This window comes from Carcharhinus amblyrhynchos, chromosome 4 (genome assembly GCF_965287045.1).
Source record: "Carcharhinus amblyrhynchos chromosome 4, sCarAmb.v2.hapA, whole genome shotgun sequence".
NCBI classification, from domain to species: domain Eukaryota; kingdom Metazoa; phylum Chordata; class Chondrichthyes; order Carcharhiniformes; family Carcharhinidae; genus Carcharhinus; species Carcharhinus amblyrhynchos.
Window position 1 is genome coordinate 127,803,483 of NC_137327.1, and position 16,873 is coordinate 127,820,355.

The 16,873-nt window shown below is 42.2% G+C and overlaps 1 protein-coding gene across 9 annotated transcripts in view; it reads left to right on the top strand.

Moving 5' to 3' along the window:
• The first annotated feature begins 732 nt into the window (after positions 1-732).
• cd99l2 (CD99 molecule-like 2) overlaps positions 733-16,873 on the top strand; it is a 133,369-nt gene continuing 117,228 nt past the window's right edge. For all 9 annotated transcript variants that reach the window (XR_013886535.1, XR_013886540.1, XR_013886539.1 and 6 more), the window contains exon 1: positions 733-1,675. Coding sequence is in view for 3 of the 9 variants with exons in the window: in XM_080187841.1 (XP_080043967.1) it covers positions 1,615-1,675 (61 nt within the window). In the remaining 6 variants the exon portion in view is untranslated. The remainder of the gene's footprint in view (positions 1,676-16,873) is intronic.

The following is a 16,873-nucleotide window of genomic DNA, read 5'->3' on the forward strand; positions in this document are numbered from 1 at the left end:
GAGGGAGAACTTAGCATGGCCAAAGCACATAACCAGCATGTCTTTCAGACTGTGGGAGGAAACTGGAGCATCTAGAGGAAACCCAAGCAGACACAGGGAGAACGTGCAAACTCCACACAGGCAGTGACCCAAGCTGGGAATCGAATGTGGGTCCCTGGCACTGTGAGGAAGCAATGCCAACCACTGTGCCAACCTCGCCCAGTGTAATAGCCCCAGCTCAGACCAGGAGGAAAATAGGCAAGAGAGAATGGAAGTTGGTGCCCACACAGCCAATCCTGAAATGGTGTTTGGATGGTTATAAATAGCAACTGACTTTGTCAGCTAATATCAACGATAACTCACTACTCTGCTGAAGGGTCATTCAGCCTCAACGTTGGCTCTATTCTCTTTATACAAATGCTGCCGACCTGAGATTTTCCAGCTTTTTCTGTAATTGTTTTTGATAACTCACTATTAACGGCTAGCGCCAGTTGATTTCTAGAGTGTGAAATAACGCAGAGAACATTATAAAGTGCAACTTCCATTTCAGCTGGTTTTAAAATCTGTACTAATGCTCCGCTTGTCGCTTCGGCACTTGGCCGGTTGTGTCGGCTCATCATTTCTGAACTAAAGTGTTTACAGTTGTTATTTTTTTTAAAAAATCCTGTTTGAAAAGAAAGACATGAATTTCTCCGGTAATGCCCCAAATGGAAGAGGGGATACTAAAAAAAAATCAAGATTCCTTACCTATGTTGCCAGGAGTATTTATCGCTGGGAGGATTTTCAGTTGTTTGCAGAGTATAATTTTTAAAACCAGCTACTGTGGAATTGTACAGAGAGGGGAGCTGGGAGACAGGATGGGGAATTCACTGAATATTTGCAGGGCTGGATATATATACAAAAGCCTAACAAGATAAACTTGGTCAAATGGAACAGGATTATTAAATAGAACTGCAATGGAGATGGAGTGGGGTGCTTAAGCCAGCCAGGCTGTGTCTGTCTCAGTGTTTGTGTGTGTCTTTGTGCTTGTGTGTCTGTCTTTATCTGTGTTTGTGTGTCTCTGTCTGTCTCAGTGTGTGTGTCTCTGTTTTTGTGCGTCTCTGTGTGTAGTCTGTGTTCTTGTGTCTGTCTCACTGTGTGTGTATCTTGTCTGTGTGTCTGTTTATGTGTGTGTCTCTGTGTTTGTGTGTCTGCCTCACTGTCTGTGTGTATCTGTCTCACTGCATGTGTGTCTGTGTACCTGTCTCACTGTGTGTGTCTGTGTTTGTGTATCTGTCTCACTATGTGTGTGTGTGGTCTGTGTCTCTGTGTTTGTGTGTCTGCCTCATTATGTGTGTGTGTGTGTGTATGATCGCTTCTCTCTCTCCCCGGCGTGCAGACGCTCAGCGTCACTCAGTCAGATGGCCGGGAGAGTGAGTCGGAAAAAGGACGCGGAGGAAGGAGGCTGGAGTGAGAGCCCCAGCCTTTCAACCTGATACCTTCAGCTCAACCAACCGCCCCCTTTCTGTGTGTGTGTGTCTGTGCGTAAAAAACCTGCAGCAACTTGATCTCCAACCCAAAACAATCTGCTGCAAATCACAGCCCCCCTCCCCAATATCAGCAACACTTTCACCAAAGGCAGCAAATCTCCTGAGCATGGCGAACGCCCTGAGAGTTGTCTTTCTGTGCGCCACTTTCACCCTGTTGACAGGACGAGGTAAGAAGCGATTTCATTTCTCTCTCAGAGGTTGGGTGGATCCCTCTCTGCAGTCTGACATTATAACGGGCTGCTTACTAATTGACGCAGTGTCCAGGGCTGTGTTTATTTATTATTATTGTCAAAATATTTACATTTCAGCCAGCTGGAAATTGGTCATTTGTTTCCGAATGTGCTTTTAAACAGCTTGGGGCTGTGTGAGTAAAAGCAGGAGTGTGTTGTTTATATATATTTATATATTTTTGGAAGCAGTTGACAATAGGATTGATTTGAGTCGCCGCACTGCGTATGGGAGCTCTCCACAGCCCGGGGTGAATAGTTAGCCCAGACAACGATATTACATCCCCACTCCCCCTTCACCCCACTCTGCCAGGCTGATTTTCCCCCTTCACCCCACTCTGCCAGGCTGATTTTCCCCCTTCACCCCACTCTGCCAGGCTGATTTTCCCCCTTCACCCCACTCTGCCAGGCTGATTTTCCCCCTTCACCCCACTCTGCCAGGCTGATTTTCCCCCTTCACCCCACTCTGCCAGGCTGATTTTCCCCCTTCACCCCACTCTGCCAGGCTGATTTTCCCCCTTCACCCCACTCTGCCAGGCTGATTTTCCCCCTTCACCCCACTCTGCCAGGCTGATTTTCCCCCTTCACCCCACTCTGCCAGGCTGATTTTCCCCCTTCACCCCACTCTGCCAGGCTGATTTTCCCCCTTCACCCCACTCTGCCAGGCTGATTTTCCCCCTTCACCCCACTCTGCCAGGCTGATTTTCCCCCTTCACCCCACTCTGCCAGGCTGATTTTCCCCCTCCCCCCCACCCTGCCAGACTGATTTTCCCCCACCCCCACTCTGCCAGGTTGATTCCCCCTCCCTATGCCAGGCTGATTTCTCCCCCCCCCCCACTCTGCCAGGCTGATTTCCCCCTTCCCCCTCTGCCAGGCTGATTTTCCCCCCCCCCTCCCCCACACACTCTGCCAGGCTGATTCCCCCCACCCCACTCTGCCAATTCAGGTTCATTTTGGTTCTGGGGGTGACAGTTTCAGCAGTCAGAAACTGTGTGTCCTCTTTTTTCCTAATGTTTTGAGTTGAAGGGACTGTGAGATAAATGAGGCCAATTCTCAGCAGCCATTGCTCACATCCGCAGTAGCAGCAGCAATAATAACAACCCTCTAAAGCAGAGCAGAGGCAGAATCCCCATCAGCTGGAGAGGTTCGCCACCGCTTCATGGCCACTGGACAGAAAGGGGATCTGGTCCCCACATTGAAGTATAATAGGAGATTTCTGCAGGAACTCACTGGATCCCCAATCCACCAGCCCTGCCACAAATAAAATAACATCTCCACTATTCCCAACCGCCTCTGCTGGTTTATTTTGTTTCAAGGTGGGGGGGATGGTGGGTGACAGCTTCAGCAATCAGAGACTCTGTCCTTTTGGGTTGAGTTTGTGTGGGGGCTGTGCGCAGCCAAAGTAAAATCCCAGGCGCAAGATCTTTCTGCTTTATTCGTAATGGGGGGGGGGGGAGGGGAAGGGATTCAAAATTTTAAATTGATTTATTATTGTCGGATGTATTAGTATAGAGGGTAAAATATTGTCTCTTGTGCACTATACAGACAAAGCATACATTGTTGCATGTATTAATATACAGTGAAAAGTATTGTCTCTTGCACACTACACAGACAAAGCATACCATTCACAGAGTACGTGTGGGAGAAGGAAAGGAGAGGGTGCAGAACGTAGTGTTACAGTCCTAGCTAGGGTGTAGAGAAAGATAATAGTAAAGTTTTAGAAGCATAGGACGAGAGTATAAGATAGAATTAGATGGCATGCTGGGCAGAGCTCGTTCTGGCGCCATCTTGAATTTGCTCCATCAGCTGATGCAGCTTTTGGGCCACTTCCAAACACAGTTCGTTGTAAAACATGAGTCAGCAAGTGTTGCATTGCCACAGACTTGCGTTAGTAATTTGTGTTCACCTTGCAGTGAGGGGGAGCTGGAATATTAGTGACATTCATATCCGAGTGAGTTAGAATAGATGCAGATCCTAACCCACTCATGCCTAAAAGTGTTGTCGCTTGACGTTAGTAATTCATTGGAATTGTTCAATTCAGTGTCTGAACATAAGGCAGTGGTTAGCACTGCTGTTCACAGCTTCAGGGACCCAGGTTCGATTCTCAGTTTGGGTCACTGTCTGTGTGGAGTCTGCACATCCTCCCCATGTCTGTGTGGGTTTCCTCCGGGTGCTCCGATTTTTCTCCCACGATCTGAAAGACGTGCTCGTTACGTGCATTGGCCGTTTTAAATTCTCTCTCAGTGTACTCGAACAGGTGCTGAAGCGTGGCAACTGGTGGATTTTCACAGTAAATTCATTGCAGTGTTAACGTAAGCCTACTTGTGACACGGATAAATAAATTTTAAAAAACACAACTTGACAGTCCAGTGCAATGCTGAGGCAGTGCTACTTTGAAAAGGTATTTTTTATCGTGTGAGATGTTAAATTCAGGCCTCATTTGACCTTTCCAGTGGATGTGAAAGACTCTATGACAGCAATTCCCAGGGCAGGGGAGATACCCTGATCTCCTGGCCATTATTAATCCCTCAGTCAATATCACAAATTATCTGGTTATTATCACATTGCTGGTTGTGGGAGCTTGTGGTATCTAGGGTAGTTGTCATGTTTTCTACAGTGACTAAACTTCAGAAGTACTTGTTTGGTTATAAAATGCTTTGGTGCTTCCTTTGGTCACAGAAGGTGCTGTAGAGATGGAAGTCTTTTAAACGTAGTGGCATATTTGACAACACAAGAGCTACACACACAGGCCAGATTGTGTAGATCTTTGAATGGATATTTGAGTTTTTTGAAGTAGGCATGTGTTTTATTACCATTGAGATGCCTCACATTTTTCAAATCTTTATGGATTTATTTTGTATTTCCTAATTCTAAGCCAACAAAACTGTCTTGATAGTGAAAATGAGGAACATACTACGTAAGTTGTTTATTCATTAGGCAGAGACAAATGCACAAACGATATAATGAAGTACCTCAGGTACAGACACAGTAAGTAGTCTCACAGCACCAGGTTAAATTCCAACAGGGTTATTTGGTAACATGAGCTTTCGAAGTGTACAGAGTGAGGATTACACGTACTCTGAAAAGTTTTTAGATAAGCAAAACAGTTGCTGGACTTAAATGGAGGAATCGCTGGGTTAGGGAGATTTCACCAAATCAGATGGAGGATCCAAAGATGTACAGGTTAGATGGATTGGCCATGGGAGATATGTGGGGTTATGGGGATAGGGTGGGGAAGAGAGCCTAGGTGGGATACTCTCAGAGTTAATGCAGACTCGATGAGCTGAATGGCCTCTTTTGCATTGCAGGAATTCTATGATAAAACTGTTAAAAGTAATTTATTATTTTACATAACACTATCTCCCAAGCATTTAAGACATAAAATGAAAGAATAAGATGTTTGAAATTTGGAATCATGCTGAATTAAAATTGCAATTGGCAAACAAAGGATACACAGAATGGTGATATTATGAAGATTATTATGTCTGGCAGGGAATCCTACACTCATACAACATAAAGTGTGATATTCTCTTTAACTGGCCCAAATTCCCTTAAATGAAACACCAGAGTGTACATTTGAGAGATGAGTAAAGCTTGTCAGATTAATTTCAAGTTATTGATAAGAACCCTTTTTACATTAAAGAATAATTGACAATCAGCAGAAACAGACTGTGCTTTTGAGAGCCTCCCACCATGAAGATGGCTGTCCCACAAGTTATGCACAACATATTTTAGCTAATATGCCAGCATGTTTTGGTTGCTTCCATGTCCCTTTTTATCAACTAAGCACTGGCACATTAGCTGGCCCCTAATCTTGAGCAGAATTATCCAGGCTGCGCAAACAGTGCCAGAAAGCATACATGTATCCCTTTTTAAAAAATATTTTTTAGATGTGAAAGAAGGTGGTAAACGTAAGGGAGGTCAAGCTTTCAGAGTTAAGTTCCTCTTTATATTTGAAGATGTAATCTGCAAGTCCACTGGGAGGGAGTTTTCACCTGCTATCAATTGTAAATGTACAATCTTCATTCTGACTCTTCAAGAATAGATAAATCTCCCTCAGTGTTCCTGCAAAGTTTAATCTAAGATTGAAGGATTCTGCTGAAGCCCATTTAATTTTCATGTTCAAATCACTATTGCCAGCTGTTATTAAAATTATTCAAGGGATTAAGTGGTTCTCATTATAGTCATGGAATTTGTACATACACCTGGATATAAAAAAAGTTCAGTTAAACCATCCAGTGAAGCCTTTGAACGAGTGTTATGTCCTTGCTGAAATTGATCCAAGTGATACCTTCCATGCTCTTTGCAACTGCTGGTCAAAATACTTCATTCAGAAAGCAGATATTGAAAGTCTGTGAAAAGTTATTGTAATTTAAATGCAGGTACAAAGAATAATTTTTAAGCTAAATGCGGGAACAGTAGAGCCACGTTGTAAATTCACAACCCAACCCATATCGTCACAAGAGTGTTGAAATGCCATATCTATAACAGAATTGCATTTACACGTGTAGTGTGGTGCAACCTCAGCATTCTAGTTTGGTCACTTCTTTAGCGTTTTCTGTTTCAGGAATATGATGGATGCTATAACATCTGGTGCATGTACATAGGTTGGGGAAGCTGAGGATATTCTTGGAGCAAAGAAAATTTGATAGAGGTGTTTAAGAATTTGACAGTTTAGATAAGATAGACAAGGGAAAGCTGTTTCCATTGACTGACAATACAAGGACTAAGGGTGGGATGAGTGATGCCGTTTTGAGGTTTTGGGCAAGTGATGCAGGGAGATGTAACTTTTAAGACAGCCTATGGTGATGCGGAACTCGCTGCCTATGAGGATGGTGGAAGCCAAGACGATGAAATATTTAAAAGGTAATTGGATGACCACTGAAGGAAAAAATGGCACAGTGATTAGCATTGCTGCCTTACAGTGTCAGGGACCTGGTTCGATTCCCAGCTTGGGCCGTTTGTCTGATTCTGCACAATCTCCCTGTGTCTGAATGGGTTTCCTCCCACACAGACATACTGGTTAGGTGCATTGCCCATGCTAAATTCTGCCTCAGTGTACCCAAACAGGGGACGGAGTGTGACAATTGGATTTTCACAGTAACTTCATTGCAGTATTAATGTAAGCCTATATGTGACGATAATAAATAAACTTAAAAAAAACTTCCAGAACTATAGGGATAGAGCAGGGAAATTAAGCTGACTTGATTTCTCTACAAAGAACCAGTATGAGCTCAATTGACCTCCTTCTGTGTCAAGTGTATATAATTACTGAGAGAATTTGTTAAACATGAAGAAAAACACTTCACGATGTGGGAAGAGCAGGGAATGAGATTGATGTTGATTACTCCAATGTAGCTTCATTCCTGCCTCAGGATTGAGGGGCTAAAGTTTCTTTAGCGTTTATAAAGCTGAATTAGCAATTGAAATCTAATGGAGACAGAAAAATGTGGAAACATGTGTGGATCTTATGGGATTTAAATTGATTGGAACTAATTTATGTTGACTCTGTGGATTATGGAAAATATTATTAAGGAAGTTTATTTTCCATAATCGACAGAGAGTAAACACAAATTAGTTCCAGTCAATTCAAAATCCATCATGTGTATCTGCATGTTTCAGTGTTTGCTAGAGATTTGAAATGTACATTCTAATGTACATTTCAGATTGGAAGGAATTTTAGCTTATCAGGAGTGGCACCACTTTTGAAATTGCATACTTCAATCTCGTCCCTTGTTTTTCTTTCTGTCTATGTAATTGTCTCTTTTTAAATGTCATCAGATCTGCTTCAAGAGCTGTACTTGTGGTTTTGTCAGCCCCATTCAACTGGTGTGTCATTTGGGATGATGCAATAGGCAGAGCTTTGAATGAACAGAATATCCAGGGCTAGCAGTTTCTAATAATCCCATTCACTTGTCCAGTGAAATTTGTTTTTGAATTTACTCTGTGCGTTGCAATGTTCAGCAAAAGTGTTAGCGAGAATGAATTCAGAAATATCACTCAACTTTTGAGCTGATCTAGTCAACGAGCAGGGTGTGGGATCAGAAACCCCAAGGTATTGTTATTCGACTACTAATTTGAACTCTTTCCAAGCATTCCATTTTAATGTGACAAATCAAAGACAGGAGTCGACTCAAATTCTCTTAACACTTTAGGTACCAAACTTAAAACAATTGTAACACTTTAATTCTTTATTGAACTTTAAGCCTTTTACTGAACTTTAACTCAAATTCTTTAATAGAAAGCATATATGCTACCCAGTTTCGAACAAAATGGTCAGGTCTGTTCCCAATGTAAGTTCTGTCCCCATGGTCTTTCTCTGACGATGTTCTTTAGGGCGCTCTTGCGACGGTTGTCGCTAGAAACAAAGAGTTAGAACATGTATCCTTATCCTTATACTGTCCTAACCTTACAGAAAGTTCTGTGACACCCAGCCAATGGTGTAGCTGGAAACCAATCACATCGCTCAAACAGCCAGTGGAAATGACTCTGTAGCGCTCGCCCAAGCCTGAATGTAGGACAAAAAGATTTATCCCTTATCAGTGCCATCAGGTCTAAATCATAGTAAACAACTTCCTGTATTTGGTTAACACAGGTGTGACACTTCTGTACCTTTATGAAAGGCTTTTTTTATCATGTTCTCTGCAGTTATAAGCAGGCCCCAAGCTGTCGGCTTAGAAGTCCTTTCATTGCTGCTTGAATGGTTTAAATGGGGTTTTGTTTATTTTTACTCTGGGTCGAATGCAGTATCTGAGATTTTTATGGCCCTGAATTGTTGAAGAAAGAATAATAGATAAGTCCAATGCCTTTGGACAATTTTTATGTTTTACTTTTTCAGTTGGGCTGCTGGCTGCTGTTTTATTTAAAACGTGTTTTACTTCAGGCTGAATGTAGTGTTCTGTCCTTCTCTCCCTGGTGTTTTGGGAAGCTGTTCTGACTTTAGGTTTGTCTGTGTGTGTGTCAAGAAAGCTGCAGAGTCCAACAGCGTCATCTGAGCACCCTTGTTTTCTGTGTTAATCCTGTGGTGGGATATGTTTGTGATGATTTTTATTTAGTTGGAACATTTCATTTAGTTGTCAATGCTTATATAATATCATGGTTGTCTTTTCTTGTTTGTAATTGGTAAAAGTTATTAATTTTCTTTCTACATGGTAACTAAATTTTTAAATAAACTTTGTTTGATAAAGTTCCCTAGTGGGTCATTTGAATCATACCCAAAGTGAAGCATTTCATGCTTAGCCTGGCCAGTTTCAAAGTGCAAAACCTATGATCCAGGCTGACTTCATAAAACACTTTGGAACTTCTGACCTGGATTATAATGCAGAAAATACCGTATCACAGTTCAGAGAGGAGACTATAGCAAAACAACTTTACAATCTGCATCTGTTTTTAATTATAAGTTGACCAACAATCCCAGCGTGCTTGATTCTCAGTTACAATTGCTTTTTAAAACCAATATTGTTATTGTTGTTAAAATCATCATTGTAATCATTCTTTCTCCATCCACAGTTTGTTATGAAGTTAGTCTAAACCCCAACTATTTACTATTTTGGCATTAATGTGAAAATAAGTTGTTTCACTCCAGGTGTGATTCTGTTGACACACTAGAAAGATTTCATCAAAATAAACTTCCTTTGATAATAGAGTTTAACTATAACAAATGAATTAGCTTAACATTTGCCAATTGAACGATACTTAAACACGACAAGATACGGTTCTCTGGGTTTCAATTCTAGCAATCTTCCTCTTATAGACTTAAAACCCCTCTTCAAAGTTAGTCAGCAATACACAGACTAACATACTCATACTTGTTAACCGTCCCAGAGCTGGTTAAACATTTTTGAAGAGAGAGAGAGACCTGTCTTCTAACAGCCCAAACAGCAGCCTCAAGGGAGAGAGGCAGAAAGATGCCTCTTGCTTCATTCAGGACCAGGCAGAAAACTGACTGCTTTAAAACAAACGAGAAACTGTGTAACTTCAGTACAAGCTTAGCTCCTCCCATTAGCACATGACTCTGTCTCTTGTCAATCAACCTATCAGAACTCTACCCTGAAACACAAGTGCATTAACTCTGTTTAAACAAACACACACCATTAACTAAAATCAGTCATTATCCTGCATTCTCAACATTTGAGCTGCCTGTTGCCCAGACAAATCAACAGCGTATAAAATAGAGAGAAACATCACACATTTTATTGAGTTTTATGCTGGCGGGGAGAAGCCATAGGGCTAACTGTGTGCAACTCCACTGAACAATCATCATCAAATTTTTATGGCGGCTCATCCCATCCAGCTGAACACAATCCAATCCTAATGTTTGTTGCTGACATATATGACATGTAGGTCCAGTGAAATTAGTAACTGGGCATCATGGGGCTGCATGATCAGCTGACGGTCAGCCTTTGACAGTCTGAAGATGTCTCCAGGTTCCTCTTATCACTGTCCTTGAGTTCTCACAATGGATCTTTCTACTAAGTGCATCCTTATCTCTACCTTGTTTGTACTGCGAACATTGACACAAAGCAGCTGCCTGTGGGCTGATCTGGGAAGTCCTGCTGAGCAAGCTGTTTCTGTAATGTGGTCAAGTCAGCTAAACTCCACAATGCTTTACATAGCAGTCAGTAGCACTCTATTTTGCTTACTTGGTACATATCATACATATGTATGTCTGTATGGCAGGTGCCTCAGCCTTGGACCACTCAAACAGAAGGCTCTGCTGCAGAGGAAGCTTGCCCACTGGTATATTGTATTTAAGTGCATTGCACACGAATGAGCTGCAGACATGACATGCCGATAAATTTGTGAAAACTAGCTTTGCTGTCATTTTATAGGTAATTTAACAATAGAACAGGTCAGTCTAGAATGGACTACGCATTGAACCGTGGAATGATAATGCATAGAGGAGGCCATTTGGCCCATTATACCTGTGTGGACCCGTTGGTCGAGCTACCCATAGAATCCCTACAGTGCCGAAGGAGGCCATTCAGTCCATCGAGTGTGCACCGACTCTTACCCAGGCTTACCCCATAACCCCACGTAGATACCCCACTAACCTATATATCTTAGTGCAATTTAGCATGGTCTAACCTGCACATCTTTGGACGGTGTGGAGGAAACCCACGCAGACACGGGGAGAACATGCAAGCTCCACACAGACACCCAAAGCCGGAGTTGAACCCAGATCCCTGGTTCTGTGAGGTAGCAGTGCTAACCACTGTGCCGTCCAATTAATCCCATAGCACTTCAAATGTTTTCACTGTGATTGTTTATTCAGCTTGCCTTTGAAAGTTATGGGATTTGCTTCAACCATCCAGATCATAATTAACAGTGTAACTTATTTCAAAAAGAGTCCTCATGCAGCTGCCAGTTCTTTCCAATCATTTAATTCTTTGTAGTTGCTGGCTCATTACTAATGGAAATAAGGTAAATATGGAGGAACTATCAAAGCAGCTCATCATCTGAAACACCTCCGTCTGATGTTCTCTTTACCTTCTGTGCTCTGAGGAGAAAATCTCTTGCTTCTCCCCATAGCTGAAGGCCCATAAACCTCATACATTTTGTAAGATTTAGGATTTTTGGAGTATTCAACCTTTCTAATCCAAATCTCCAAAAGTTCCAAATTCTCAATTTTTTGACACTTGGATCCTCCGTTGTGTCTAACCTAACCAAATACAAAGAGCTAGTATTTAAGGACAAGCAGAATTTAATAAGCAAGATTTTACGTATACTTATCAAAAAAACAGTGAAGACAACATGGAAATTCCGCAAGTTCCTAGGGTTCTTTGAACACTGCCAGCTCAGGCAATGTTTTTTCCCTCTTGTATCCTGAAGTGATGATGAACTAACTCTTAGAAGAGTCATACCACAGAAACCATGGTAAAACTGTGCCAACAAATAATCCAGTTTTCCAACTTTTATTCCTCATTCTCATTATTCTGGAATTCCCATTGGAAATTGTCCAAATTCACCTCTTTCTTTGGTTGGGGCGAGTCATTGTGTTCACCCCCACCTTTGTAACCTGAGTCACATAGAGAGCAGACAAACATGCAACCCTTGTTCCTTGGGCCTCCAGATGTTCCTGTCCAACGTGGAGAAGTAACAAGTTTCCTTCATATACAGGAGCAGTTATCACATTACCTTCAATATCTTTTAACCCACATCCCACAGATATTAAAGCCATAAAGAACACATGTTAATAACGTTTCCTATCATCATATCAGAAAAGAAAGAATTGTTTTCCTGTAATACAAAGATACTTAATCAGTTGAATCAGTACGTGGGTTTTGTTTGAAGATAGCATCATCCTAAGTTGATGCTAGTTTTCAGCCACTTCAGTAAAGGGAAAGTGGTATTATCGTGAAAATGTCAATCCAGAAATTCAGCTAATATTCTGAGGATGTGGGTCCGAATCAGAGCAGATGGTGAAATTTGAATTTGTAAAATATATCTGGAATTAAAAATCAATCGATGACCATGAAACCATTGTTGATTGTCAGAAAAACCCAACAGGTTCACTAATGTCCTTTAGGGAAGGGAATCTTCTATCCTTGCCTAGACTGGCCTATATGTGACTTTCTAAAAATGGAGCAGCGTGGTTAGCACCACTGCCTCACAGCTCCAGGGATCTGAATTTGATTCCCAGCTTGGGTCACTGTCTGTGTGGAGTTTGCACGTTCTCCCCATGACTGTGTGGGTTTTCTCCGGGTGCTCCAGTTAGGCATACTGGCCATGCTAAATTGCTCTTTAATGTCCCAGAATGCATCGTTAGAGGGATTAAGGGGGTAAATATGTGGGGTTATGGGGATAGGGCCTAGGTGGGATTGTTGTCAGCGCAGACTCGATGGGCTGAATGACCTCCTTCTGCACTGTAGGGATTCTGTGATGTGACCCCAGAGCCACAGCAATGTGGCTGACTCTCAACTGCCCTTGGACAACCAGGGACAGGCAATAAATGCTGGCCAGCCAGCGATACCCATATCTCACGAATGGAAAAAAAATATTGTTCAAAGACAGAGCTGCTGAGTCCAGACTCTCAGGCAACTTAGAGCTGTAAAACTATTGAGTGTAGTTCCTCACAAACAACAGCTGCCATCCTGCAAAGTATCCCAGCTGCTTGACTACCCATTGCCTCATGAACAGAAATTCAAACTGAATGATTTCATTTAAAATGTGGTTAAAAGAAATCCAAAAATGTTACAAACCAAAAATAAATCCTAGTAATTATAATTGTGGTATTATCAACCTCTTACAAAGTGTGGTGCCCAGAACCAAATATAGCAATCTTGTTGAGGCCTGACCAGTGTTGCATAAAGGATTAATGTAAGATTCTTGCCCATGATTAGAATGCATTGACACCAACCACATTTATATAGCACTTTTAATATCACGAAATAGCTTGCTGCAACTGTACAGGGCACCGGTGAGGCCGCAGCTGGAGTACTGTGTGCAGTTTTGGTCACCGCACTTGCACAAGGATATTTTGGCCTTGGAGGGAGTGCAGAGGAGGTTCACTAGGCTGATACCGGAGATGAGGGGGTTGGCCTATGAAGAGAGACTAAATAAACTGGGTCTGTACTCGTTGGAGTTTAGAAGGCTGTGGGGGGATCTTATAGAGACGTACAAGATAATGAAGGGGATGGATAGGGTAGAGGTAGAGAGATTCTTCCCGCTTAGAAAGGATAGCAGGACTAGAGGACACAGCCTCAAGATGGGGGGGGGAGGGAGCAGTTTAGATCAGAGTTGAGGAGGAACTTCTTCACTCAAAGGGTGGTGAATCGCTGGAATTCTCTGCCCGTTGAAGTGGTGGAGGCTACCTCATTAACTATATTTAAGTCACAGGTAGGTAGGTTTCTGATAGACAGGGGAATTAAGGGTTATGGGGAGAAAGCGGCAAAGTGGAACTGATCCACCTCAGATCAGCCATGATCTTATTGAATGGTGGGGCAGGCTCGAAGGGCTAGATGGCCTACTCCTGCTCCTATTTCTTATGTTCTTATGTAAATGACCGAAGGGGTCGTCACAAGAACATTATAAACTAAAATATCATACTGGTTTGGTCAGCTAACCAAAAGCTTTGTCAAAGAAGTAGGTTTACAGCAGTACTTTTTAAGGAGTAAAATGAGATGGAGAGGTATAGGGAGATAATCCCAGAATTTGGGGCTTACACAGCTGAAGGCACGGTCACCAGTGGTGGATTGACTAAAAGTTGGCTTCCCCAAGAGGCCAGAATTGAATGAGCACTGGTATCTCGGAGAGATCTGGGGGGGCTGGAGGAGATTACAGAGGTAAGGAGAGACAAAATCATGCAGGCGTTTGAAAACAAGGATGAGAATTTTAAAATGCAGACATTGCTTGAGCAGCCAAAGACAAAGTAAAATAAAGGCTGAGATCCTGGGCATGTTTTAAAAAAGCCTCCTAAACTTTGATTTGATTTATTATTGTCACGTGTATTGGTATACAGTGAAAAGTATTATTCTTGTGGTTTTGTGGACAAAGCATACTGTGCACAGGGAAGGAAAGGAGAAAGTGCAGAATATCGTAAAATAGTTAGAATAACGTTTTAGAAGCACAGAATGAGAGTAAAAGATAGAATTAGGAGGTATGCTGGGCGCAGCTTTCAAGTCGCCATGCTCAGATTTGTATACACACACCCCTATAAATCTCTGAAATGGTTTATATTGCCTCGTACATTTTCAGAGCAAGAATGATCACATTCCTCTGCACTAAATTCGACTTGCCATGTGTCTTTCCACCTCCCCAGTCTGTCTATGACTCCCTGAAGTCTATTATTTTCCTCCTCACTTGACTACATTGCCAAGTTTTGTTTCATCTGCAAACTTTGAAATTATATCTTGTGTACCCGGTCCAGGTTATTAATATAAATCAGGAAGAGCAGAGATCCTCATCCTGATCCCCAAGGAGCACGGACATATATTTTCCTCCCATCTGAAAATTCTCTGCTTTCCGTCTCTTAGCCAATTTAGTATAGTGGGCAACAAAGTAAAATACTGCAGCATAAATGGAAAAAGCTCCAGTCGAATAGGTCGGACAGCATCTGTGGAGGGAACTGATTTGAAGAGGTGTTTGGGGTACAGATCCCTCCTGAAATTTGGCCTTTTTAGGTAGTTCTATAATGGGGCTGATGTTGAACTGTTGCAGTGAGAAAGCATTCTGATCTTGCCTCCTTTCAGCCTGACCTAGGTATCCATGGTAACTTGTACATCGAGCAAGACAAGGCTCGTTGCTATGTTTGTCCTTGGAATCATTAGCAACACTGGTACTGGTTGGATTTGTTTTGATGGTTCGCTGCACTAAATGGCAGTATTACAGGTCAAGCATCCATTATCTTAAATCACTTTTCGGATTTCAGATCACTTTGGTTTTTGGATACGGCATTTAGGAGAAAACCTACTTACGCCACAATTGTCTAAGCCGAGGCTAGCTATAGTCCAAAGTAAATAAAATGGGTACCTGCTATAAATTCCTATCTGTGGTGCCATTCTGAATAACTGGACTGCCCGTGCTAAGGGCTGGGTGCAGTCTACAGGGTTCTTGTTTGCTCGCGTTAGTGACTTCCCGCACTAAAGTTTTTTTTTAAAAGGTGTGGTTTTTGGATTTACAAATAAAAGATACTCGACTTGTAAACATTAAAAAGAAGCAGAATGTCCAGAGAACAACAAGCAACAGAAAATTATTTTGCGTTTTGAGAGCTTGAGGTGTCCATGTATTTAGATCCACTAGTCACTTTCTGTTGTGAAATTGGCTAAAACGGGGAAGCAACGGAACTGCATTGTATGCTGTTGTTTAATGTATTATTTGGACAGAGACAGGATTGTATTGAATTTTTCTTTGGTCTCTGGATGTCTGTAAAGTGAAGTTTATTTATTAAGCACATGTAAGTCTTACAGTAACACTGCAATGAAGTTACTGTGAAATTCGCCTAGTTGTCACTGTCCGGCGCCTGTTCAGGTCAATGCAGCTGACCAGCACATCTTCCAGAATGTGGGAGGAAACAAGAGCACCTGGAGGAAACCGAGGAGAACGTGCAGACTCCACACAGACAGTGACCCAAGCCGGGAATCGAACCCAGGTCCCTAGCACTATGAGACAGCAGTGCTAACCACTGTGCTACCGTGCCATCCTATATTAGGATGTTAGGCTGGACAACAATCCATGTGAGGCTGTTGTAGATTGACTGCTTTAATCAGTTGACAACCCCATTATTTTCATATTGTGTGACTGTGAGGGGCATAGAAGACAAGCTAGATGGGCCTTGGTCTTTCTTACCTCAGCAGTTTGTTTCCATTGAAATATCTCTTTGTAATTTTGTTTGAACATAAAATAGCTTATTTTAAAAAATGGTGATAAATTAGTCAAGAAGGTGGGTTACAAAGTGTTTACTGTGCAAGAACAGGCAAGTCAGCCTACTAGATTTATGCCACTGCTTATGTTCCACGTGATTACTACACTGTTCCTGTGTCTAGTAAGGTATTCTACTCCATCACTTGTCAAATGTTCTTCTCATTGGCTGAAATAACAAGTACCTCATCAATGGCTGAAGCAATTGCAACTGTATTTAGCCAGGAGCGTTGAGAGAATGATCCATCTCAGTCACCACCTGAGGGCCCCAGCATCATGGATTCTAGTCTTCAGCCATTTCGGTTCACTCTATGTAATTTTTTTTTATATATACACCCTATTGACACTATAGAGTCAACTCCTGCCCACTCACCCACTAAATACAGTTCAGATATGTGCAGGTTAGTTGGATTGGCCATGCTAAATTGCCCCTTAGTGTCCCAAGATGTGTGGGTTGGTTGAATTAGTCATAGTAAGTGGGTGAGGTTATGGCAATAGGGAAGGGATAGGGCCTGGTTAAGATATTCTATCAGAGAGTCGGTGCAGGTTCGATGGGCCAAATGGCCTGTTCCGCACAGTACAGATTCTATGATATCAAGAATTTGTTGAAGGGACTGGGTACTACAGATGTTCTGGGCCTGAGAATATTCCAGAAGTAGTACTGAAGACGTGTGCTCCAAATGTATAATAGAGCAATGCAGTTGATGTGTATAGATTGTGGCAGTGCAGTTGATGTAGTCCACATGGACTTCGATTACAAGGTCCTGCATGGGAGAGGTA